General features: G+C 46.2%; 1 protein-coding gene across 4 annotated transcripts in view; it reads left to right on the top strand.

Annotated features, from left to right (window-relative positions):
- Nucleotides 1-27,890, top strand: part of ERMP1 (endoplasmic reticulum metallopeptidase 1) — a 162,911-nt gene that overhangs the window by 82,354 nt on the left and 52,667 nt on the right. For all 4 annotated transcript variants that reach the window (XR_010172095.1, XM_063913990.1, XM_063913988.1 and 1 more), the window contains exons 3-5: nucleotides 8,333-8,460; nucleotides 8,836-8,941; nucleotides 10,230-10,376. Coding sequence is in view for 3 of the 4 variants with exons in the window: in XM_063913990.1 (XP_063770060.1) it covers nucleotides 8,333-8,460; nucleotides 8,836-8,941; nucleotides 10,230-10,376 (381 nt within the window). In the remaining variant the exon portion in view is untranslated. The remainder of the gene's footprint in view (nucleotides 1-8,332; nucleotides 8,461-8,835; nucleotides 8,942-10,229; nucleotides 10,377-27,890) is intronic.

The raw sequence follows: 27,890 nt of genomic DNA, 5'->3' as shown, positions 1-27,890 counted from the left end.
ATATCTCACATGGAAAGTGACCATGCTGTTGACAAATATCTCACATGGGAAGTGACCATGTTGTTAGCCCTGGCCTCGGCCAGGCGATTGTCAGAATGGGCGGCTTTGTCTTACAAAAGCCCATATTAAAATTTTCCATTTGAACAGGACAGAACTGGGACTCGTCTCCAGTTTCTTCATGAAGGGGTGTCAGCGTTTTCACCTGAAACAACCTCTTGTGGTGCCTGCGGCTACTAGGGACTTGGAGGACTCCAAGTTACTAGACGTGGTCAGGGCCCTAAAAATATATATATATATATATATATATATAGTTAGGACGGCTGGAGTCAGAAAGTCTGACTTGCTGTTTATACTGTATACACCCAACAAGCTGGGTGCTCATGCTTCTAAGCAGTCTATTGCACGCTGGATTTGTAGTACAATTCAGCTTGCACATTCTGTGGCAGGCCTGCCACAGACGAAATATGTAGATGCCCATTCCACAAGGAAGGTGGGCTCATCCTGGGCGGCTGCCCGAGGAGTCTCGGCATTACAACTTTGCCGAGCAGCTACGTGGTCAGGGGAGAACACGTTTGTAAAATTTTACAAATTTTGATACTCTGGCTAAGGAGGACCTGGAGTTCTCTCATTCGGTGCTGCAGAGTCATCCGCACTCTCCCGCCCGTTTGGGAGCTTTGGTATAATCCCCATGGTCCTGACGGAGTCCCCAGCATCCACTAGGACGTTAGAGAAAATAAGAATTTACTTACCGATAATTCTATTTCTCGTAGTCCGTAGTGGATGCTGGGCGCCCATCCCAAGTGCGGATTGTCTGCAATGCTTGTACATAGTTATTGTTACAAAAATCGGGTTATTACTATTGTTGTGAGCCATCTTTTCGGAGGCTACTTCGTTTTGTTATCATACTGTTAACTGGGTTCAGATCACAAGTTGTACGGTGTGATTGGTGTAGCTGGTATGAGTCTTACCCGGGATTCAAGATCCTTCCTTATTGTGTACGCTCGTCCGGGCACAGTACCTAACTGAGGCTTGGAGGAGGGTTATAGGGGGAGGAGCCAGTACACACCATGTGACCTAAAAAGCTTTTTAGATGTGCCCTGTCTCCTGCGGAGCCCGCTATTCCCCATGGTCCTGACGGAGTCCCCAGCATCCACTACGGACTACGAGAAATAGAATTATCGGTAAGTAAATTCTTATTATATATATATATATATATATATATATAATTTTTATTAGCTGGGGCTCTGGTAACTGCGCCGCCGAGCAAGGTCCGTGGTGCTCGGCGGCGTTACAGCAGCAGCACCTAGCCTCCACTTTGCTAGGGCTGCTGCCAGTAACGTGATCGCGCCGCTTCCATTCAGCCTGCTGCCTGGCCTCACTGTCCGCGCTGGCTCCTGGCTAGACGTGAGGCGGGGTGCTCACTGTCTATGGAGGGGGGTGCTGTTTGTGGAGGCAAGGGGGTGCTGTCTGTCTGTGGAGGGCGTTGGTTGCTGGGTACTCTGCAGTGTGTGTGTGTACACACACACACACACACACACACACACACACACACACACACACATATGTGTAATACACACCATATATCGCCAGCTGCGCGATGGATCAGTAGTGGACAGTGGGGGGGGAGGGGGAGTTTCCAGAGACCCTGAAACCCCCCCAGTGTCATGTATTGTACTTTTAGTGCACGCTAACACGGAAGAAATGCGGTGTGATGCCTTCTAGAATTTGAAATGTAGCATTAAAATGACAGAATGCAATGGTGGGAAAGGAGTCTGTTAGATACCGTTCATACAATTTTATTTCATGCATTTTTAAGGTGCATCCCATTGGGTATATGGTCTATAGATCTACACTAAAAAGATCTACAGTTAATAGGTGGACCACTAATGGTAGACATGCATTAGGTCGACAGGGTCAAAGGGTCTACATGACGATGGTCGGCACACATATGGTCAACCCTTATGAATGGGAATAGTAACCTGTGCTGAACGCAGTGGCAGCAGAGCGAGGCACCTTGCCTGAAGCTTGTGAGCCATGCGAGGGGATGTGGGCTGTGGTACACTAATGGGGCTTGCTTGTCGCAGGAAAGTGACACAGCAACCCCCCAAAAAAATTGTTGACCTTTTGACTGTTGTCCTTTTCTACTGTTTACCTATTCCATGTCAACCCTTTGACCCTGTTGGCCTAATACATGTCCACCATTAGTGGTAGACCTATTGACTGTAGTCCTTTTTAAGTGTAGATCCTAATAATCCACACCCGTCCTATTGTGCTGCAAGCCACTTGTCTCATTGTATACGCACTCTTGAGATCTGCACCTTTGATAGATACGAAAGTCATAAAACTGCCTTTTTTCCCTCAAATCCTAGTCCACCACCGGTCCCATAATATGGCTCTTTCACTGCAATCTGTTTCTGTTCTTTAAGTTGGCCCACTGGATATTCTCATATATATATTTCTCTAACGTCCTGGATGCTGGGGACTCCGTAAGGACCATGGGGAATAGCGGCTCCGCAGGAGACTGGGCACATCTAAAGAAAGCTTTAGGACTATCTGGTGTGCACTGGCTCCTCCCCCTATGACCCTCCTCCAAGCCTCAGTTAGATCTCTGTGCCCGAACGAGAAGGGTGCACACTAGGGGCTCTCCTGAGCTTCTTAGTGAAAGTTTTAGATTAGGTTTTTTATTTTCAGTGAGACCTGCTGGCAACAGGCTCACTGCATCGAGGGACTAAGGGGAGAAGAAGCGAACTCACCTGCGTGCAGAGTGGATTGGGCTTCTTAGGCTACTGGACATTAGCTCCAGAGGGACGATCACAGGCCCAGCTTGGATGGGTCCCAGAGCCGCGCCGCCGGCCCCCTTACAGAGCCAGAAGGCCGAAGAGGTCCGGAAAATCGGCGGCAGAAGACGTCCTGTCTTCAACAAGGTAGCGCACAGCACTGCAGCTGTGCGCCATTGCTCTCAGCACACTTCACACTCCGGTCACTGAGGGTGCAGGGCGCTGGGGGGGGCGCCCTGAGACGCAATAATAAACACCTTGGATGGCAAAAAATGCATCACATATAGCTCCTGGGCTATATGGATGCATTTAACCCCTGCCAAAATACATAAAAAAACGGGAGATAAGGCCGCCGATAAGGGGGCGGAGCCTATCTCCTCAGCACACTGGCGCCATTTTCCCTCACAGCTCCGTTGGAGGGAAGCTCCCTGGCTCTCCCCTGCAGTCACTACACTACAGAAAGGGTTAAAAAAGAGAGGGGGGCACAAATTAGGCGCAGTATTAACTATACAGCAGCTATAAGGGGAAAAACACTTATATAAGGTTATCCCTGTATATATATATATATATATAGCGCTCTGGTGTGTGCTGGCAAACTCTCCCTCTGTCTCCCCAAAGGGCTAGTGGGGTCCTGTCCTCTATCAGAGCATTCCCTGTGTGTGTGCTGTATGTCGGTACTTTTGTGTCGACATGTATGATGAGAAAAATGATGTGGAGACGGAGCAGATTGCCTGTAATAGTGATGTCACCCCCTAGGGGGTCGACACCTGAGTGGATGAACTGTTGGAAGAAATTACGTGACAGTGTCAGCTCTGTATAAAAGACAGTGGTTGACATGAGACAGCCGGCTACTCAGCTTGTGCCTGTCCAGACGTCTCATAGGCCGTCAGGGGCTCTAAAGCGCCCGTTACCTCAGATGGCAGATATAGACGCCGACACGGATACTGACTCCAGTGTCGACGGTGAAGAGACAAATGTGACTTCCAGTAGGGCCACACGTTACATGATTGAGGCAATGAAAAATGTTTTACACATTTCTGATAATACGAGTACCACCAAAAAGGGGTATTATGTTCGGTGAGGAAAAACTACCTGTAGTTTTCCTGAATCTGAGAAATTAAATGAGGTGTGTGATGATGCGTGGGTTTCCCCCGATAACAACTGATAATTTCTAAAATGTTATTGGCATTATATCCTTTCCCGCCAGAGGTTAGGGTGCGTTTGGAAACACCCCCTAGGGTGGATAAAGCGCTCACACGCTTGTAAGGGCTCAATCCTCTCCTGAGATGGCCGCCCTTAAGGATCCTGCTGATAGAAAGCAGGAGGGTATCCTAAATGTATTTACACACATACTGGTGTTATACTGCGACCAGCAATCGCCTCAGCCTGGATGTGCAGTGCTGGGTTGGCGTGGTCGGATTCCCTGACTGAAAATATTGATACCCTAGATAGGGACAGTATATTTTTGCCTATAGAGCATTTGAAAGATGCATTTCTATATATGCGTGATGCACAGCGGAATATTTGCCGACTGGCATCAAGTCTAAGTGCGTTGTCCATTTCTACCAGTAGAGGGTTATGGACACGTCAGTGGTCAGGTGATGCGTATTCCAAACGGCATTTGGAAGTATTGCTTTATTAAGGGGAGGAGTTATTTGGGGTCGGTCTTTCAGACCTGGTGGCCACGGCAACAGCTGGGAAATCCACGTTTGTACCCCAGGTCGCCTCTCAACATGAGAAGACGCCGTATTATCAGGCGCAGTCTTTTCGTGGATAAGTGGGCAAAAGGTTCCTCATTTCTGCCCCGTGACAGAGGGAGAGGAAAAAAGGCTGCAGAAATCAGCCAGTTCCCAGGAACAGAAACCCTCTCCCGCCTCTGCCAAGCCCTCAGTATACGCTGGGGCTTTACAAGCAGAAACGGGCACGGTGGGGGGCCGTCTCAATGAATTTCAGCGCGCAGTGGGCTCACTCGCAAGTAGACCCCTGGATCCTTCAGGTGATATGTCAGGGGTACAAATTAGAATTCGAGACGTCTCCCCCTCGCCGTTTCCTAAAGTCGGCTTTACCGATGTCTCCTTCTGACAGGGAGACAGTTTTGGAAGCCATTCACAAGCTGTATTCCCAGCAGGTGATAATCAAGGTACCCCTCCTGCAACAGGGTACGGGGTATTATTCCACACTGTTGTGGTACCGAAGCCGGACGGCTCGGTGAGACCGATTCTAAATCTAAAATCTTTGAACACTTACATACAGAGGTTCAAATTCAAGATTGAGTCACTCAGAGCAGTGATTGCGAACCTGGAAGAAGGGGACTACATGATGTCTCGGGACATCAAGGATGCTTACCTTCATGTCAAAATTTACCCTTCTCACCAAGGGTACCTCAGGTTTATGGTACAGAACTGTCACTATCAGTTCAGACGCTGCCGTATGGATGGTCCACGGCACCCCGGGTCTTTACCAAGGTAATGGCCGAAATGATGATATTCCTTCAAAGGAAGGGAATTTTAGTTATCCCTTACTTGGACGATTCCCTGATAAGGGTAAGATCCAGGGAACAGTTGGAGGTCGGTGTAGCACTATCTCAGGTAGTGTTGCTGCAGCACGGTTGGATTCTCAATATTCCAAAATCGCAGCTGGTTCCGACGACTTGTCTTCTGTTCCTAGGGATGATCCTGGACACAGTCCAGAAAAAGGTGTTTCTCCCGGAGGAGAAAGCCAGGGAGTTATCCGAGCTAGTCAGGAACCCCCTAAAACCGAGCCAAGTCTCAGTGCATCAATGCACAAGGGTTCTGGGTAAAATGGTGGCTTCCTACGAAGCAATCCCATTCGGCAGATTCCACGCAAGAACTTTCCAGTGGGACCTGCTGGACAAATGGTCCGGGTCGCATCTTCAGATGCATCAGCGGATAACCCTGTCACCAAGGACAAGGGTGTCCCTCCTGTGGTGGTTGCAGAGTGCTCATCTTCTAGAGGGCCGCAGATTCGGCATTCAGGACTGGGTCCTGGTAACCACGGATGCCAGCCTGCGAGGCTGGGGAGCAGTCACACAGGGAAGGAATATCCAGGACTTATGGTCAAGCCTGGAGACATCACTTCACATAAATATCCTGAAGCTAAGGGACATTTACAATGCTCTAAGCTTAGCAAGACCTCTGCTTCAAGGTCAGCCGGTGTTGATCCAGTCGGACAACATCACGGCAGTCACCCACGTAAACAGACAGGGTGGCACAAGAAGCAGGAGGGAAATGGCAGAAGCTGCAAGGATTCTTCGCTGGGCGGAAAATCATGTGATAGCACTGTCAGCAGTATTCATTCCGGGAGTGGACAACTGGGAAGCAGACTTCCTCAGCACGACCTCCACCCGGGAGAGTGGGGACTTCACCCAGAAGTCTTCCACATGATTATAAACCGTTGGGAAAAACTCGACAGGTATTGCGCCAGGTCCAGGGACCCTCAGGCAATAGCTGTAGACGCTCTGGTAACACCGTGGGTGTACCAGTCAGGGTATGTGTTCCCTCCTCTGCCTCTCATACCCAAGGTACTGAGATTGATAAGATGGAGAGGAGTAAGCGCTATATTCGTGGTTCCGGATTGGCCAAGAAGGATTTGGTAACCGGAACTTCAAGAGATGCTCACGGAGGATCCGTGGCCTCTACCTCTAAGAAGGGACCTGCTCCAGCAAGGACCCTGTCTGTTCCAAGACTTACCGCGGCTGCGTTTGACGGCATGGTGGTTGAACGCCGGATCCTGAAGGAAAAAAGGCATTCCGGATGAAGTCATCCCTATCCTGATCAAAGCCAGGAAGGATGTAACCGCAAAAACATTGTCACCGCAATTGGCGAAAATATGTTGCGGGGTGCGAGGCCAGTAAGGCCCGACGGTGGAAATTCAACTCGGTCGATTCCTACATTTCCTGCAAACAGGAGTGTCTATGGGCCTTAAATTGGGGTCCATTAAGGTTCAAATTTCAGCCCTGTCAATTTTCTTCCAAAAAGAACTAGCTTCAGTCCCTGAAGTTCAGACGTTTGTAAAAGGGGTACTGCATATACAGCCTCCTTTTGTGCCTCCAGTGGCACTTTGGGATCTCAATGTAGTTTTGGGTTCCAAAAGTCACATTGGTTTGAACCACTTAAATCTGTGGAGTTAAAATATCTCACATGGAAAGTGGTCATGCTGTTGGCCCTGGCCTGGGCCAGGCGCGTGTCAGAATTGTCGGCTTTATCCTGAAAAAGCCCTTATCTGATGTTCCATTCGGACAGGGCGGAATTGAGGACTCGTCCTCAGTTTCTCCCTAAGGTGGTTTCAGCGTTTCACCTGAACCAACCTATTTGTGGTGCCTCCGGCTACTAGGGACTTGGAGGACTCCAAGTTGCTAGACGTTGTCAGGGCCCTGAAAATATATGTTTCCAGGAGGGCTGGAGTCAGGAAAATCTGACTCGCTGTTTATCCTGTATGCACCCAACAAGCTGGGTGCTCCTGCTTCTAAGCAGACTATTGCTCGTTGGATTTGTAGTACAATTCAGCTTGCACATTCTGTGGCAGGCCTGCCACAGCCAAAAATCTGTAAATGCCCACTCCACAAGGAAGGTGGGCTCATCTTGGGCGACTGCCCGAGGGGTCTCGGCTTTACAACTTTGCCGAGCAGCTACTTGGTCAGGAGCAAATGCGTTTGTAAAATTATACAAAATTGATATCCTGGCTGAGGAGGACCTGGAGTTCTCTCATTTGGTGCTGCAGAGTCATCCGCACTCTCCCGCCCGTTTGGGAGCTTTGGTATAATCCCCATGGTCCTTACGGAGTCCCCAGCATCCACTTAGGACGTTAGAGAAAATAAGAATTTACTTACCGATAATTCTATTTCTCATAGTCCGTAGTGGATGCTGGGCGCCCATCCCAAGTGCGGATTGTCTGCAATACTTGTACATAGTTATTGTTACAAAAATCGGGTTATTATTGTTGTGAGCCATCTTTCAGAGGCTCCTCTGTTATCATGCTGTTAACTGGGTTCAGATCACAGGTTATACGGTGTGATTGGTGTGGCTGGTATGAGTCTTACCCGGGATTCAAAATCCTTCCTTATTGTGTACGCTCGTCCGGGCACAGTATCCTAACTGAGGCTTGGAGGAGGGTCATAGGGGGAGGAGCCAGTGCACACCAGATAGTCCTAAAGCTTTCTTTAGATGTGCCCAGTCTCCTGCGGAGCCGCTATTCCCCATGGTCCTTACGGAGTCCCCAGCATCCACTACGGACTATGAGAAATAGAATTATCGGTAAGTAAATTCTTATTTTTTTTTATAACTGCTCATGTAGAAATCCTTTTGTGTCCATTATTTGTTGGACTTACTGTATAATAAGTACTGTATAACTCTGAGTCTTGTAACAGTAATCACATTTTGTACAGTATGTACTGTTGATTTTTTTTTTTTACTTGTTTAATTAAAATAAAAATACCATATTTAAAACATTTTTTTTAAAGCTGCTCTTTTCTCCTATTTTATTGTTGTTGTTAATGATTACTGTTATCTGTAGCAATAAGTGTCTTGTTGTCCCAGGTGCCAGTGATGATGCTGTAAGCTGTGCAGTTCTGCTTGAAATCCTGGCTTCTTTATCAAGTACATCTGTCCCCTTGAAACATGCAATCATCTTCCTTTTCAATGGCGCGGAAGAAAATATCCTTCAGGTAACGTCAGTCATCCCTCTACTCTGAGCTCTAAGTGGCAGACACGCAGTAGTGGATGAAATAAATGTTTCAATGTTAAAAGACATTGGCTTAAACAGCCATACAGAGCTGTAATCTTTTCCTGCAACATCTGCTCCTGAATTTACACATTAGTGGAAGCGCTCTGCACACCAGGCCTAGAGGAGCACCTGCAATTTGCATGCACCAGGAAGGTTAGAGGATAGGGATGCCAGTACCATTGGCACAGGTAGTGGTAGTATATAGCAGAACTGCACTGAATGCTTTTGTGGCCTGGTAGATTCATTGATAGGAGGCCTGTTCATGTACGCACGCAGCTCTTTGCTCTCTGACAAATGAATATATCTTTCTGTACAGGGCAGTCATGGATTCATCACCCAGCATCCATGGGCCAAGATGGTTTGTGCTTTCATCAACCTGGAGGCTGCAGGAGTAGGAGGAAAGGAGCTGGTGTTTCAGACTGGTGTGTAGTCATTATCAGAGACGTTTATGAATATAAAAGCTACAGTACATTCTTTGTAAACATAATGTGTTTTTATTTAGTTTCTTTTTTTAGCAATGTTTGAATGTCCTCTCTGACTTAGTAACACGTGTTGGTATTTTGTTATTTTTTTTATGACACTAGGGCTAGTTATACTGTTGTTTTTTTTTTTTTTGTTTTTTTTGTCTTTAAAATTGTCTTATCTTCCTCAGCTGTAACAACACAACTATAATGCTAATAGTTCTACAGGAAAATACTGTACATCTCTGGTCCCTTTATTTCAAGTTTAAGTTGCTTTGTTTAAACGTATGACCCATAACTTTTACAAATGATGTATGTACAGTACATGTACACGTTTCAGGAGCTTATTGGAACTAAATATACAGTATATGGAACATTGTAGCCCCTTCTGTGAAATAAAGCAAATTAGTAATCAAAAACAGTTTTGTGTCCTGGCCTTTTGCTTTATGCAGTTCTAGGAAATACAGGATGACCGCTGCTTTCTGCCTATTTGGTAAAAGGGAATCCTCTTCTTCCTAAAATCTCAACAGACTTCCTTGAGAGGGGGCTGATCCTTATTGGCTACAGTACTGTATAAGTCTGTTCTGTTCTCCTGTCCTGTCCTGTAGTGAAATGTTGGTATTGAGTGCACAAGACAAGATTACTTATTTATTGTAGAACCTGCATGTTCCATTGTGCTTTACTGTTGGATTGATGTAAGTAATGCACTGGGCCACAAGAAGCTGCCATCTATGGCCACACTGGGCCACCAGAGTCTGTGTTTCTCTGTGGTACATACGTGTGTGCTTGGTTGCGCATTTATGGTTTATGGTTTTTTTGTTGTGTGTGTTTTTGTAAAAACTCCTATGTGACTTATCGGATGTATGGGGCCGAATGTAATGATGCCTCAGTCCGGCCCGTGTGGAATGCCGGCTGAACTCAGATGGTTTTTTTTTTTTTTTTAAAGGGGCAGTAGCTTACAAGGCATGGTTTTGCCTTGTAAGTGATTGCCCTTTTAAAAAAACGTCTGAGTTCGGCCAGTATCCCGCACAGCTGCTAAACTCGGGCGTTATTACATATAGCCCATATTATGGCAGAATGAACAAAATCTATTTTCCTGTTGCAGAATTTGTGCAGCATATTTGGTAGATGATCGTTACAAGGCAAGACTTGGCAGCCTTGACAGAGCAGTGATTACATCTCCATTGAGAAGCTTACATACAGTTTGAGATAACTTTGCTTGAAATTCTTCTTGCTACTGTCCTGACAGGCCCAGAAAATCCGTGGTTGGTGCAAGCCTATGCAGCGGCTGCTGTTCATCCTTTTGCATCGGTGGTGGCTCAGGAAGTGTTCCAGAGCGGCATTATTCCCTCTGATACAGATTTCCGTATATACAGGGATTTTGGAAATATTCCAGGTATGTTTTTTCTTTGATGCAGTTAAAATTGTCACTTTTTTGTTTTTATAAGCTGTTGTCCCATGGTTTATAGGCTTGAGTGATACCAGTTTGGCAGTTTTCAGGTGCAATTTAGAGAATGTTGAAAATATGTGCTGGGCAGTCGTGTGATACCCATAGGCATGCCTATCAGAAATGGGCCTAAGTGCGGAAAAAATGCACTAAAAAATTTCTCTAACGTCCTAGTGGATGCTGGGGACTCCGTAAGGACCATGGGGAATAGACGGGCTCTGCAGGAGACAGGGCACTTTAAGAAAGAATTTGGATACTGGTGTGCTCTGGCTCCTCCCTCTGTCCCTCCTCCAGACCTCAGTTTCAATCTGTGCCCGGACGAGCTGGGTGCTACTTAGTGAGCTCTCCTGGCTTGCTAAAAAGAAAGTATTTTGTTAGGTTTTTTATTTTCAGAGAGATCTGCTGGCAACAGACTCTCTGCTACGTGGGACTGAGGGGAGAGAAGCAGCCCTACTCACTGAAGATAGGTCCTGCTTCTTAGGCTACTGGACACAATTAGCTCCAGAGGGATCGTATACAGGATCGCACCCTTGGTCGTCTGATCCCGGAGCCGCGCCGCCACCCCCCTCGCAGAGCCAGAAGACAGAAGCCGGTGACAGAAGCAAGAAGACTTCGAAATCGGCGGCACAAGACTCCAGTCTTCATATGAGGTAGCGCACAGCACTGCAGCTGTGCGCCATTGCTCCCACACTAAACCCACATACTCCGGTCACTGTAGGGTGCAGGGCGCAGGGGGGGGCGCCCTGGGCTGCAATTAGAGACCTCTTTGGCAAAAGTTTGCATAATATACAGTTGGGCACTGTATATATGTATGAGCCCCCGCCAAAATTGTACATGAAAGCGGGACAGAAGCCCGCCGTCGAGGGGGCGGGGCATCTTCATCAGCACTCACCAGCGCCATGTTTTTTCTCCACAGCACCGCTGAGAGGAAGCTCCCCAGTCTCTCCCCTGCAGTTACACAGTAGAAGAGGGTAAAAAGAGAGGGGGGGGCACATAATTAGGCGCAAAAATCAATATAAACAGCAGCTACTGGGTTAACATTAAGTTACTGTGTTATTCCTGGGTTAATAGCGCTGGGGTGTGTGCTGGCATACTCTCTCTCTGTCTCTCCAAAGGGCCTTATGGGGGAATTGTCTTCAGATGAGCATTCCCTGAGTGTGTGGTGTGTCGGTACGTGTGTGTCGACATGTCTGAGGTAAAAGGCTCCCCTAAGGAGGAGATGGAGCTAATGTGTGTGAGAGGGTGTCTCCGTCGACAACGCTGACACCTGTTTGGATATGTGTAATTAAGTGCTAAGGTGAATTTATTGCACAAAAGATTAGAGAACAGACAGGAAATCTACCCATGTCTGTCCCTATGTCGCAGAGACCTTCAGAGTCTCTCAATGCTCACTATCCAAAATAATAGACACTGATATCGACATGGAGTTTGACTCCAGTGTCGACTACGATAATGCAAAGTTACAGCCAAAATGGCAGAAAAGTATTCAATATTTGATTATTGTAATAAAAGATGATTTGCATATCACTGATGACTCATCTGTCCCTGACACAAGGGTACACATGTTTAAGAGGAAGAAAGCTGAGGTAAATTTCCCTCCTCTCATGAAGAAAAAGAGCGGGAATCTCCAGACAAGAGACTGCAGTTTCCCACAAAGAATTCTCAGGCAGTATCCTTTCCCCACTAGGGCCAGGATATGATGGGAATCTTCCTCTAGGGTGTCACGTTTTCCCAAAAGGTAGCCCTGATGTAACAGCTATTCTCAGGGATCCTGCAGATAGCGTGCACATTCTGGTACACTACTCAGACCAGCGATTGTGTCGGCATGGGTTTATAGCGCTGTGGCAGCGTGGACAGGTACCTTATCAGCAGAGATTGAGACCCTAGTATATATATATATATATATATATATATATATATATATATATATATATAGATATATATAGATATATATATATTAAAGATGCTGTCTTAAGAGATATGTATATATAAAACATGCCCAAAGAGACATGAGTATACTGGGTACTAGATGTCGATTTCTGCTTGACGTGTCCTGTAGAATATACAATGGACAGATGATGCCGACTTAAGAGGCATATGGAAGGCTGAGGATTGTGTGGAGAAGGGTTCTCTGACCTGGTCTCCACAGCTATAGCTGGTAATTCTGATATTTTGCCTTATATTCCTGCACAGCCTAGGAAAGCACGACATTATCAAATGCAGCCTTTCGAATAAAGAAACAAGAAAGTCTGAGGTGCGTCCTTTCTTGCCAGAGGCGGGGGTAGAGGAAAGAAGCTGCACAACACAGCTAGTTTCCAGGAACAGAAGTCCTCCCCGGCCTCTACAAAAATCCACCGCATGTCGCTGGGACTCCACAGGCGGAGCTAGGCCCGGTGGGGGCACGCCTTCGTAAGTTCAGCCACAAGTGGGTTCACTCCCTGTTAGATCCCTGGGCAATAGATATTGTGTCTCAGGGATACAAGCTGGACTTTGAGAAGATGCCCTCTCACCGACGGCCCTGCCGGCTTCCCCCCACGAGAGGGAAACAGTGTTAACTGCAATTCACAAATTGTATCTTCAACAGGTGGTGGTCAAGGTTCCCCTCCTTCAACAAGGAGGGGGTTATTATTCGACCATGTTATAGTCCTGAAACCAGACGGTTCGGTCAGACCCATATTGAATTTAAAATCCCTGAACATATACCTGAAAAGGTTCAAGTTCAAGATGGAATCGCTAAGAGCGGTCATTGCAAGACTGAAAGGGGGAGATTTTATGGTGACTCGGGACATAAAGGATGCATACCTTCATGTCCCCATTTATCCACCTCATCAGGCGTACCTCAGAATTGCGGTACGGGATTGTCATTACCAATTTCAGACGTTGCCGTTTGGTCTCTCCACGGCCTTGAGAATATTCACCAAGGTAATGACGGAAATGATGGTGCTCCTGCGGAAGCAAGGTGTCACTATTATCACGTACTTGGACGATCTCCTCATAAAAGTGAGATCAAGAGAGCAGTTGCTGAACAGCGTATCACTTTCTCTGGAAGTGTAACGGCAACACGGCTGGATTCTATATATTCCAAAGTCGCAGTTGGTTCCTACAGCTCATCTGCCTCTCCTAGGCATGATCCTAGACACAGACCAGAAAAGAGTTTATCTCCTGATAGAGAGAGCTCAGGAGCTTGTGACACTGGTCAGGAATCTATTAAAACCAAAACAGGTGTCAGTGCATCACTGCACTCATGTCCTGGGAAAGATGGTGGCATCATACGAGGCCATTCCCTTCGACAGGTTCCATGCGAGGACTTTCCAATGGGACTTACTGGACAAGTGGTCCGGATCACATCTTCAGATTAATCACCCTATCCCCCAGGGCCAGGGTGTCTCTCCTGTGGTGGCTGCAGAGTGCTCACCTTCTCGAAGGTCGCAGATTCGGCATTCAGGACTGGGTCCTGGTGACCACGGATGCAAGCCTCCGAGGGTGGGGGGCAGTCACACAGGGAAGAAATTTCCAAAGGCTGTAGTCAAGCCAGGAGACTTGCCTTCACATCAATATCCTGGAACTAAGGGCCATATACAACGCCCTAAGTCAAGCGGAGACCCTGCTTCGCGACCAACCGGTTCTGATTCAGTCAGACAATATCACCGCAGTGGCTCATGTAAACCGCCAAGGCGGCACAAGGAGCAGGGTGGCGATGGTAGAAGCCACCAGAATTCTTTGCTGGGCGGAGAATCACGTAAGCGCACTGTCAGCAGTGTTCATTCCGGGAGTGGACAACTGGGAAGCAGACTTCCTCAGCAGGCACGACCTCCACCCGGGAGAGTGGGGACTTCATCAAGAAGTCTTCATGCAGATTGCAAGTCGGTGGGAACTGCCTTAGGTGGACATGATGGCATCCCGCCTCAACAAAAAGCTGCAGAGAGATTGCGCCAGGTCAAGAGACCCTCAGGCTATAGCTGTGGACGCACTGGTGATACCGTGGGTGTTCCCGTCGGTCTATGTATTTCCTCCTCTTCCTCTCATACCCAAGGTGCTGAGAATCATAAGGAAAAGAGGAGTGAGAACAATACTATTTGTTCCGGATTGGCCAAGAAGGACTTGGTATCCAGATCTGCAAGAGATGCTCACAGAGGACCCGTGGCCTCTGCCTCTAAGACAGGACTTGTGCAACAGGGGCCCTGTCTGTTCCTAGACTTACCGCGGCTGCGTTTGACGGCATGGCGGTTGAACGCCGGATCCTAGCAGAAAAAGGCGTTCAGGATGAGGTCATTCCTACGCTGATAGAGGCTAGGAAGGATGTGACTGCTCAACATTATCACCGTATATGGCGAAAATATGTTGCTTGGTGTGAGGCCAGGAATGCCCCTACGGAGGAATTCCAGCTGGGCCGTTTTCCTTCACTTCCTACAGTCGGGAGTGACTTTGGGCCTGAAATTGGGTTCCATTAAGGTCCAGATTTCGGTCCTATCCATTTTCTTTCAAAAAGAACTGGCTTCTTTTCCTGAAGTTCAGACGTTGTAAAGGGAGTGCTGCATATGCAGCCCCCTTTTGTGCCTCCAGTGGCACCTTGGGATCTTAACGTGGTGTTGAGTTTCCTGAAGTCACACTGGTTTGAGCTACTCAAAACCATGGAGTTAAAATTTCTCACGTGGAAGGTGGTCATGCTATTAGCCTTGGCTTCAGCTAGGCGTGTGTCAGAATTAGCGGCTTTGTCACATAAAAGCCCCTATCTGGTTTTCCATATAGACAGGGCAGAATTGCGGACCCGTCCACAATTTCTGCCAAAAGTGGTGTCATCTTTTCATATGAACCAACCTATTGTGGTGCCTGTGGCTACTCGTGACTTGGAGGATTCCGAGTTGCTGGATGTGGTCAGGGCTTTGAAGGTTTATGTAGCCAGAACGGCTGGAGTCAGGAAAACTGAGTCGCTGTTTATCCTGTATGCATCCAACAAGCTGGGTGCTCCTGCTTCAAAGCAAACTATTGCTCGCTGGATCTGTAACATGATTCAGCAGGCTCATTCTGCGGCTGGTTTGCCGCTTCCAAAATCCGTAAAAGCCCACTCCACAAGGAAGGTGGGCTCTTCTTGGGCGGCTGCCATAGGGGTCTCGGCATTACAGCTTTGCCGAGCAGCTACTTGGTCAGGTTCAAACACACTTGCAAAGTTTTACAAGTTTGATATCCTGGCTGAGGAGGACCTTGTGTTTGCTCATTCGATGCTGCAGAGTCATCCGCACTCTCCCGCCCGTTTGGGAGCTTTGGTATAATCCCCATGGTCCTTACGGAGTCCCCAGCATCCACTAGGACGTTAGAGAAAATAAGATTTTACTTACCGGTAAATCTATTTCTCGTAGTCCGTAGTGGATGCTGGGCGCCCGTCCCAAGTGCGGACTTCTTCTGCAATACTTGTATATAGTTATTGCTTAAATAAGGGTTATGTTATGGTTGCATCAGGGTTGATCTGATGCTCCGTTGTTGTTCATACTGTTAACTGGGTAAGTTTATCACAAGTTATACGGTGTGATTGGTGTGACTGGTATGAGTCTTGCCCTGGATTCCAAAATCCTTTCCTTGTACTGTCGGCTCTTCTGGGCACAGTTTATCTAACTGAGGTCTGGAGGAGGGACATAGAGGGAGGAGCCAGAGCACACCAGTATCCAAATACTTTCTTAAAGTGCCCTGTCTCCTGCGGAGCCCGTCTATACCCCACGGTCCTTACGGAGTCCCCAGCATCCACTACGGACTAAGAGAAATAGATTTACCGGTAAGTAAAATCTTATTTTTTTTTTCTTATATATATTTTTTTTTTTTTTTTTGCATTAAGAGGTTCCTAGTCAGTTTATGTATGCAAGTATGGTATACTGTACTGGACCTGGGAAGCGCAGCACTGTATGGGAACTTTTACATTTTTTGTGTAAATTTATAAGTAGATACATTATTGAGTGGCCTTTTTAAAGTAATGTCACATTATATCAAACGACACCAGCAAAACAGTGTTTGGCTTGTGGTCACATTATGGACATAGCTGTTAAGTGATTATTTGTTGTTGTTGTTGCTCTTTTTGCCATTTTACCTCTAAGGTATATTATCAATAACCACATATACAATGCGATCTGTGCGCTTTATTGGTGATGTAACATTGAACACCCCGGAGGGGCAGGGGCTCCGTAAGGAGCCTGTACCCGTGGGGTGTTCAGATCTCTAGTGAGACTCCTGCGCATGTGCCATTTCCGCTGACAACGCATGTGGGGTGGCCATTGCTGGGATGTGTTCTGCGAGTGCCTTCTGCTGGCTACGCTTGTGATCTGTAACCCATAGGCTACAGCGGACTATCACCATCTTGAGTTGACGTTAGCTGCAGTGGCCAAGCATTCCGGAGCTTGGTAAGTCAGGCCATATCACAACCCCCAGAAATCTGTGGGGGTTGCGGCTGCTATCAGGAATGGAGGGACAGCAGCATATTTGGAGAAATCTGCTTTGGTCCCTCTGTGATACATGAGGTGATACTAAATATTTGTGGATACACGCCCCCCCTTCCCCCCCAGTTATTTTCTATGAATAAGCAGAATTATTTAGTGATAAATGGGCCCCTATAGCTTATACACACTTGTGTTTTCCCTTTTTTTTTTCTTATGCAAAATGAACACCCAAACTAATGAAACCATGTGTAGTGTTAATTGCATTCACAAGGTCATTTGAGGTTGTCTGCTTTTTCCCAGTGTGTTCACTTGAAGTAAATGTAATTGCATAGAGCATGTTTTCTCACTTCACATTGGGGCAGTGAGAAAACACTGGGGATGGCATAAGGAAATGATAACCTGGGGATGGCATAAGGAAGTGATAAATGCAAGGTGATACACGCACCAGCCAATCAGCTCCTAACTGTTAATTTACATATTGGAGCTGATTGGCTGGTGTGTTTATCACCTTGCATTTATCACTGGTTTATCACTTCCTTATGCCTTATCCAGGTTAATACATCTGCTCCAATGTGCTCTGTTCTCTACAAGTATCCTTTACTCCTCTGCATTAATACCCCTGCTGTTCCATGCAGAGTTTGACTAAAGTCCGTTTTTTCAGTTGGATCTTGCATATTTCCGCATGTTCCATTGCCAACTGCACACATCTGTGGGTGATTCAGAGTCATAAGGATCTCAGTTGCATCTTTTCTTGTGACTGATGGACTGTAAGTGAGTGGCAGTGTGGTGTTTACACATAGGCTAAGTTTAGTGAGGGAGTGTGGAAGATGCGGTGGGCTATGCTGAGTTGTGAATCTTAGACTGGTCTATTGCACTAGACTAAGGGTCGGTGTGGTCACATAGATGTGCACAGCTCTGCATGCGGTCGAATATCTGCATTTTTCTGTGCACACCATGCAGTGTAACTCTGAATTGCAATTGAACTGTGCCCAACTCTGAACATCTCTATTGCTGCTTATTCTTCTCCTAACCCTGAGGGAAAATGGGCCTTCTGCATACACTTTTCTACAATTATTCCCATCTCATAAAGGCCCATAATTATCAAGCCTTGGAGAGTGATAAATAGCACGGTGCTAACGTACTAGCCAATCGGCTTAAAACTGTCATTTTTCAAACACAGCCTGTAACATGAAGGTTAGGATCTGGTTGGTTGGTACTTTATCACTGTGCAATTTATCACTCTCCAAGACTTGATAAATGGGGGACCTTAGATTGTAATCCGATTCGTACAGGAACAGTCGCACAATATTGTCTGTTTCCACGTGTTTATCTGTCCTAAGAATACCCTTGGTTTACTCTTTAATGTGCACATACCAAGTTTCAGCAGTGATGAGAATGCCAAACACACTAAGTGATAATCGCAGAAAAATATAATTTGTTCTTAATGTGTTATTGAAATGAACAGTACCATCTTGACCAAATACTGTATGTGCAGTGATATCACAGCTCTCTATAGCAGATTAAATCACATGAGAGGGAGCACCTGTCAATCAAAATGGTCCTTTCCAGCCGTTCACACTCTCTTCTGTATGCCACTTGGCTTCTGGTAGAGATGTGACACTTAAGGGCTGAGGGGGTAATTCAGAGTTGATCGCAGCAGCAAATTTGTTAGCAGTTGGGCAAAACCATGTGCAGGGGGGGCAGATATAACATTTGCAGAGAGTTAGATTTGGGTGGGTTATATGGTTTCCGTGCAGGGTAAATACTGACTGCTTTATTTTTACACTGCAGTTTAGATTTCAGTTTGAACACACCACTCCCAAATCTAACTCTCTGTTATATCTGACCCCCCCCCCTGCAGTGCACATGGTTTTTCCCAACTGCTAACAAATTTGCTGCTGCGATCAACTCAGAATTACCCCCAGAATGTATTTGAGAAAACCCCCAAAAAAACTTTATAGATGGGATTTGTTTCTCCTTTTACACTTTATTATTGTTATTGTACTTAGAGGCATCTTGTTATGGGCTTTTGGGACCATTTGCTTGGTCTGATTTATTACAAGTTTGCTTGAGAAGCTGCAACTTGTAGTCTATTTTCATATTCTTGAGTACTTGTTTCCTAGTGGTGGCCCTACAACTGCTAAGGTTTGTATAGTCTCCTCACAGTTCATCAATTTGTGTGCATGGCCAAGTTTCTTCTCCAAACATCATTTACTCCGCTCCCTCCTGCTGACTTTCTACTAGAAGTATATTCCTTTCAGTTAGTGACTGTAAAGCTACTTTAAAAGAGTTTGACCATTAATATCCTCGTCTTTAATGTCCCTGTCTGTTTTTACCCACTCAGCATGAGACTGCAGCAAATGAGGATATATACATAAAATATATAATCCCTCCCCGAAAAGCATTCATGGATCATCTCTGTTAAGTGTGCAATTTTGTGTTTATATTCTGTCCACTTAACACTTGGACAATGTCTATTTAAGGGGATATGAAATGGGTTTCAAGATTATGGGAGCAGGCAGGATTTTAGAGAGAGTGCCGCTACATTTAAGGTGGCATTCAGTTATAAGGCTGGATTTTCCTGCGTTTTTGCAAACTTGCCAGAATCCTACCTGTTCTGTTATATTGAAACCTATTACATAACCCCCCCAAGTCTCCCTGTGATTTACTTGGGAGGTTCATTTTTCTCTTGTGTGCTTGTTTAACCTCTGATGTGGTTTTATACAATCCCTTACCGAACAATTGTACATTTCTGATTCGGCTCTTTCATTGCAATAACCACACAATTGTCATGCTGTTCCTGATGGTATCTAAATAGTTCAGCCGCCAAAAGGAGTGTAGTCATAACTGTCAGTTTCATGTCTGTCTTAAGTAGTGACCGTATCTTTCTCTCAGCTCTGCAATATAGCGTACACCGCTTTCACACTTTGTATTTATTATTTTCTTTCTCTTGTTTAAATTTATATTGCTTTTAAGGATTATTTTATAATTTACACATATTCTGCAAGGTTTTACAGGGACTATTTGGCTATTCACATCAATGCCTGCCCCAGTGTACATTACGATTTTATTTTATGCTACACATCATACTTTTATGATCCCTGATAGAGCTGGAGTTTGTATTTTCTTCTTCATCCACTAGGGGTCACTGGAGTACTCTTGGGATATGGACGGCGTAGCAGAACAAAGGCACTGAATATTTAAATTTAGAACTCTCCACCCCTCCATATCCCAGAGTACCTCAGTGTACGAACCCAGTGTTTTTTCTGTGCTCAAAGCACTAACATCGGCTTGTGGGATTCCCACACTTGTTGGAAGATTTTTATTAATTTTTAATTTTTATTTTTAATTTTTTTTTTAATAGCACATCCCTTCCCAGTTTCAAGAAAAACATGGGTCCGGGATAGTGCCGCTGCACGGGCAGCGCATGGCGTGTCGGTCCTCACAAAGAGCACCCTCACAGCCACACGCAGTTCACTACCTGCTGTAGCACGGAGCTTGCAGATAGAAGCCCCGTCACAGCCATGAACTGCTGCCTGAGCTGGACGGAGCTTACACAGAAGAAGCCCGTCACAGCCATGATTTACAAGACAGCTGGACGAGCTTACACAGAGAAGCCCGTCACAGCCATGATTTACAAGACAGCTGGACGAGCTTACACATAAGAAGCCCGTCGCAGCCATGATCAGGAGACAAGCAAGGTAGGCTGGGGAACGGGGCGGTCAGCGCAGGCTGCCGCCCCGCTATGTTGGGGTTAATACCTGCTTCCGCTCTTCCGCCTGCAAGCCCCAGCCGCTATGTCTGCACAGCGCTCCGTCCGGCCGCCCAGCTCCGTCCGGCCGCCAGCGCCATACGGCCGCAGACGCTCCCTCGGTCTCAGTACAGAGACGGGGACCGCCGCTCCGTCCGGCCGCCCAGCAGCCATCCACCCACATGTGCCAGCGCTATGAGGCTGCAGGCTTCCCGCAGGACACAGCGTTAAAAGGCACGGTGGAATTCTGGCGGATTAAATATATAAACAGCAGCACAGTGTATAGGCAGCTATATATATGTGACAGGTATTTATAATTGTTACCTGTCCTGGGAGTAATAGGCTATTGAGCCTATATTACTGTCTGTGAGTTTCACAGTATAATAGGCTATTGAGCCTATATTAATGGCTGTTATTATCACTGTATAATAGGTTATTCAGCCTATATATTAATGTTGGTGGTTATCACTGTATAATAGGCTATTGAGCCTATATTAAGTCTGTGATTATCACTGTATAATAGGCTATTCAGCTTATGTAAATGCTGTATAAATATATTAATGTCTGTAATTATCATAGGCTATTGAGCCTATATATATATATATATATATATATATATATATATATATATATATATATATATATATATATATATATATATATATATTATTAATAGAGCATGTGTTGTACCCAGCCTGTGATTATACTGTATAATAAGCTAGATTAACACGGAAACATTTGTCACTTGTTCTGTGATTATCACGGTCAGCATGGCAAAGGGGCCATTTTAACCATGCTTCCTGTTGTTTTCCAGTGTGTAATTCTGGAACATTCCTGCCCTACATCTCTAAGCCACCAGAGGCGCAGGGGTGTTAGTGGGAATTTGGTTCGGGTTTCACATGCCCATGTGAACTGCTTTTCACATAAAGAATACTCTAGTTTCTCTTCACATCAAATAAATCTTTCGCTTTTACTATAGAGTCTCTGCTGGTTTTCAGCTGTTTTTATATCCAGGCAGTAGTACACCAACAGAGTCAGGGTTATTTATTCCCCTCTGTTTGGGGTAACAAAACCAGACAGCTCCGTCGCAGTCTCAATCAGCAAGTCACTTAATGCAGTTTGAAAATGGATTTTCTGCGGTTACTATTTGCATATATGGAGCCACAAAATTGCATAATTGCACTTGATCTTCACAATGCGTATTTACCCATTCCGGGTTGGTCATCACAGGTTCTAGCGTTTGCAAAACGCCACAACCATTAACCATTTCACTACCATTTGGCATCGTGTCAACGCCTCGGGTATTTACCAAAGTGATGTTGGTGATGATAGCTCATCTCAGAGACAATCGTCCATACTTAGACGATCTGCTCATAAGAACTCTGTCTCAACAGAGTTCCTCTAACTTGCGCTACTAATGTATACTGCGGTGGCAGGTCAAGTTTAAAAACAATCGCATCTAGTTCCGTCTAAACGACGTCAATTCCTAGGTAAGATTATAAATACGGTAAATCAAAGACATTTACCTACTACACCAGCAAGAACAAATGTACATCTAGTAATTGGTGTAAAAGCCACGCACACTAGCGGTACATTGGTGTATTCGCCTGTTAACAATAATGATGTGTTTTCAAAGCGCTTTAGTTCGCCGGCCTTCACTCGCGTTTCCCACAGAGGGGCGAGGGTGTATATACTCTGGACAAGAGTCTCAGAGGTTCAGGAGTTGTAGTTAAAAAAGATCAGCGACAGAGTTCTAAAACGGATCACGACAGATTGCTGTCGATAAATGTCCTGGAACTCCGTGCAATTTTCAATGCACTACATGCTTCGCTTTCAGTCTGACCAAGTGCAGTCAGACAACGCAACGGGAGTTGCATACACAACAACCACAGAGAACCAAGAAGCCGCATGGCAATGCAGCAGGTAACTCGAATCCTCTATTGCCCACAACACCATTATGTGAGGATGTCAACGGGGTTCATTCCGTGAGTGGACATCTGTTAGACAGATGATCTCGCCCGTCAGGATTTATATCCTGAAAACTGGACAGTAAATCCAGAGGTGTTTCATATGTGAGTACACAAAAGGAGTTACCCTCAGGTATACATGATGGCATCTCGCCACAATTACAAACGCTCAGTATGTGTACAGAACGACAGATCACAAGGGCAGTGGCGGTGGAGTCTCTCACATTCGTGTGGTCATACAGCATCGTGTATCTGGCTCCACCATTTTCCGCTGCTCTCTCCGTTGCGAAAACGGATAATAAGACAGTTCGTCACAGTCATACTAGTGATATCTCATGGGTTTCGGAGAGCTTGCTTCTCGAATCTCCAAGGAATACTGGCACACGATCTTGGTCCGCTCATAATACGTCCAACCTGTTACAACAGGGAACGTTCTTTTACCCCTAGTTACCTATGTACCTATTACCTATATACCGCGGCTGCGGTTGACGGGGTGGGGGGTTCAGACCGCCCTCTTAAGAAAAGAAATAGGGCATTACAGTATCGGTTATACTAATCATGTTACGAGCTAGTAAGCTGCTTAAGGCAGCTCATTATTACAAATTCATTATTACAAATTTGGTGTGCCTATATAGGTGGTAAAGCTCGGAAGTTTCCGACATCATCTTTCAAGTTACCCGTATTCTGTTATTTTACAAACAGGGTGGGATGGAGAACTGCGTTTATCTGCACTGAGGGTGCAGGTATCTGTGTGGTCAACTTATTTTCAAAAGACGTTTGACTCTATTGCGTCGGTACACACCTTTATACAAGGTGTCATCAAAGTGCAGCCTCCATTTATCCCACCTACAGCGCCAGGCGACTTGAGGTTGGGTTCACATTTCTTACAGTTTTCATATTTTGAACCCTTACAACAAATGGGGATTAAGTTTCTCACTTGGGAAAACATTTTTCTTCTAGCCTTAGCTTCGGCAAGGGTTTTGTTTTCATATTTGGGTGCCTTGTATTCCAAGCCACCGTATTTAAGTTTTCTCATGACAAAGCAATCAGTATACCAATAGTGGTTCCTGTGTTGACAGCACATTCTAGAATTCTGAATGTGGTACACGCATTACGCGTCTATATGTCCCGACCGTCTACAGTACGTAATACGGATACGTTGTTTGTTCTCTATAATGCTGCCAACTGGGGTTAGCCAGTTTTCTCAGCAGACATTATCCAGTTGGATAACAATGACTACAAGTCAGGCTTACTTTAAGGCTAAGTTACAGTCGCCTACGTCAGTAACAGCTCATCCCACAGGTTCTGTGGGAATGTCAGCCCCAGCGGGTCGTGGAGCGTCTACGACGCGGCTACATAGGCTTCAGTGCACCACGTTTGTGCACGTTTACACGTTAGAATGGTTGCGGCATCAGCATCTAGCTTTGGCTGCCTACTGTTACAAGTGTCAAACAGCTCTCCCGCCCACGAGGGAAGCTTTGGTACGTCCCAAGAGTACTCCAGTGACCCCTAGTGGATGAAGAAGAAAATAGGATTTTGGTACTTACCAGGTAAATCCTTTTCTTTGAATCCATAGGGGGCACTGGACGCCCACCCAGAGCAGTTTACCTGGGTTGTTTTAAGCTCAGAGGAGCTTAGGGTAACATGTTTTACCTTGTTTGTATTAAGCTCAAAGGAGCTTATGGTAACACATTTTCACCTTTTTGGTTCAAACTATCAAGGTCTATCGGTTATGCTGTCAACTGTTTAGTTGACATTAACTTTATGGGTCAACTTTGTTGTTGTCCGGTATGTTATAGGAATTCTCCATTGTCAACCTCTCTATAGCAGTTCGCTCAGTAAAAACACTGGGTTCGTACACTGAGGTACTCTGGGATATGGAGGGGTGGAGAGTTCTAAATTTAAATATTCAGTGCCTTTGTTCTGCTACGCCGTCCATATCCCAAGAGTACTCCAGTGCCCCCTATGGATTCAAAGAAAAGGATTTACCTGGTAAGTACCAAAATCCTATTTTTTTTTTCTCGTTTACATTATTTATTTGAGAAATGGCAATGAAATGGCAATAAGCTATAATTTAGAGGGCAGTCATTATTCAATTTTGTGGAAGTGGCCAATGTGCCATGCAAATGTTTTTGCTTTTTATAATTTTAAATGTTGTGCTTTTTGAATAAAGTTGGCTTTCTCATGTGTTACATTAGGGGAATAAAGTGATGGGTTTAAAACTGCTTTCAAGAGCTTGACGATGAAAAATGACAACCTCCCTCCACTTACAAGCCTTAAGCCCATGCGGAGAATTATGTTCGGAACATCTGTGCCACTCCCCTGCATGTACCCTCCTAGCCAATACCAGTCTACTGCATTTTGGTGATTGTTAAACCAGAGAGAGCTCTTGCCTATGTAATACTTTTTCTCTTATGTCCTAGAGGATGCTGGGGACTCCAAAAGGACCATGGGGTATAGACGGGATCCGCAGGAGACATGGGCACACTATAAGACTTTGAATGGGTGTGAACTGGCTCCTCCCTCTATGCCCCTCCTCCAGACCTCAGTTAGATTCTGTGCCCAGAGAGACTGGACACACACTAGGGGAGCTCTCCTGAGTTTCTCTAAAAATACTTTTTGTTAGGTTTTTTATTTTCAGGGAGACCTGCTGGCTACAGGCTCCCTGCATCGTGGGACAGAGGGGAGAGAAGTCAGACCTACTTCTTTTTAGTTCAAAGGCCATTAGCTCCAGAGGGTTCGATTACTTGGTGCGCCTAGCTGCTTGATCCCGGAGCCGCGCCCCCCCCCCCCCTCACAGAAGCCAGAAGAAAGAAGTCGGGTGAGTATTCAGAAGAAAGAAGACTTCAGTGACGGCAGAAGACTTTGGTAATGGAGGTACAGCGCGGCAGTCGCGCTGTGCTCCATGCTCCCACACATACACCAACGGCACTTGCAGGGCGCAGGGGGGGCGCCCTGGGCAGCAGTTACTGAGGTCTTTTAGCACTGGCAAAGCACTTTATTTCTCTATCGTCCTAGTGGATGCTGGGGTTCCTGAAAGGACCATGGGGAATAGCGGCTCCGCAGGAGACAGGGCACAAAAAGTAAAGCTTTTCCAGATCAGGTGGTGTGCACTGGCTCCTCCCCCTATGACCCTCCTCCAGACTCCAGTTAGATTTTTGTGCCCGGCCGAGAAGGGTGCAATCTAGGTGGCTCTCCTAAAGAGCTGCTTAGAGAAAGTTTAGCTTAGGTTTTTTATTTTACAGTGAGTCCTGCTGGCAACAGGATCACTGCAACGAGGGACTGAGGGGAGAAGAAGTGAACTCACCTGCGTGCAGGATGGATTGGCTTCTTGGCTACTGGACATTAGCTCCAGAGGGACGATCACAGGTACAGCCTGGATGGTCACCGGAGCCGCGCCGCCGGCCCCCTTGCAGATGCTGAAGTTAGAAGAGGTCCAGAATCGGCGGCTGAAGACTGACAGTCTTCTAAAGGTAGCGCACAGCACTGCAGCTGTGCGCCATTTTCCTCTCAGCACACTTCACACGCTGTCACTGAGGGTGCAGGGCGCTGGGGGGGGGCGCCCTGGGAGGCAAATGTAAACCTATATACTGGCTAAAAATACCTCACATATAGCCCCCAGAGGCTATATGGAGATATTTAACCCCTGCCAAACTTCACTAAAGAGCGGGAGACGAGCCCGCCGTAAAAGGGGCGGGGCCTATCTCCTCAGCACACAGCGCCATTTTTTCTCTCACAGAAAGGCTGGAGAGAAGGCTCCCAGGCTCTCCCCTGCACTGCACTACAGAAACAGGGTTTAAACAGAGAGGGGGGCACAAATTGGCGATATAAATATATATATAAAGATGCTATTAGGGAGAAACACTTATATAAGGTTGTCCCTATGTAATTATAGCGTTTTTTGGTGTGTGCTGGCAAACTCTCCCTCTGTCTCTCCAAAGGGCTAGTGGGGTCCTGTCCTCTGTCAGAGCATTCCAGGTGTGTGTGCTGTGTGTCGGTACGTGTGTGTCGACATGTATGAGGACGATGCTGGAGGAGGCGGAGAAATTGCCTGTAATGGTGATGTCACTCTCTAGGGAGTCGACACCGGAATGGATGGCTTATTTAGGGAATTACGTGAGAATGTCAACACGCTGCAAGGTCGGTTGACGACATGAGACGACCGACAAACAATTAGTAACGGTCCAGGCGTCTCAGAAACACCGTCAGGGTTTTTTTATAAAAAACGCCCATTTACCTCAGTCGGTCGACACAGACACAGACACGGACACTGAATCCAGTGTCGACGGTGAATAAACAAACGTATTCCTCATTAGGGCCACACGTTAAGGGCAATGAAGGAGCTGTTACATATTTCTGATACTACAAGTACCACAGAAAAGGGTATTATGTGGAAGTGAAAAAACTACCTGTAGTTTTTCCTGAATCAGATAAAATAAAATGAAGTGTGTGATGATGCGTGGGTTTACCCCGATAGCAAATATTGGCGTTATACCTTTTCCCGCCAGAAGTTAGGGCGCGTTGGGAAACACCCATTAGGGTGGATAAGGCGCTCACACACTTATCAAGTGGCGTTACCGTTTACAAATACGGCCGCCCTCAAGGAGCCAGCTGATAGGCAGCTGGAAAAATATCCTAAAAAGTATATACACACAGACGGTGGTTATACTGCGACCAGCGATCGCCATCAGCCTGGAGATGCAGTGCTGGGTTGGCTTGGTCGAATTCCCTGACTAAAAATATTTTATTGATATAGAGCATTTAATAGGATGCATTCTATATATATGTATGCGAGATGCACAGAGGGATATTTGCACTCTGGCATCAAGATAAGTGCGTTGTCCATATCTCCCAGAAGATGTCATGGACACGACAGTGGTCAGGTGATACAGATCCCATACGGCACATGGAAGTATTGCCGTATAAAGGGAAGGAGTTATTTGGGGTCGGTCCGTCGGACCTGGGGGCCACGGCCACAGCTGGGAAATCCAACTTTTTTACCCCAAGTTACATCTCAGCAGAAAAAGACACTGTCTTTTCAGCCTCAATCCTTCCGTTCCCATGTGGGCAAGCGGGCAAAAGGCCAGTCATATCTGCCCAGACATAGAGGAAAGGGAAGTAGACTGCAGCAGGCAGCCCCTTCCCAGGAAAAGAAGCCCTCCACCAGTGGGGGGGTAGTCTCAAGAGTCTCAGCGCGCAGTGGGATCACTCGCAAGTTGACCCCTAGATCATACAAGTATTATCCCAGGGGTACAGATTGGAGAGTCGAGACATTTTTTCCTCGCAGGTTCCTGAAGCCTGCTTTACCAACGGCTCCCTCCGA

This window comes from Pseudophryne corroboree, chromosome 1 (genome assembly GCF_028390025.1).
Source record: "Pseudophryne corroboree isolate aPseCor3 chromosome 1, aPseCor3.hap2, whole genome shotgun sequence".
NCBI classification, from domain to species: Eukaryota; Metazoa; Chordata; class Amphibia; order Anura; family Myobatrachidae; genus Pseudophryne; species Pseudophryne corroboree.
This window is presented reverse-complemented; position numbering and strand designations above follow the sequence as displayed.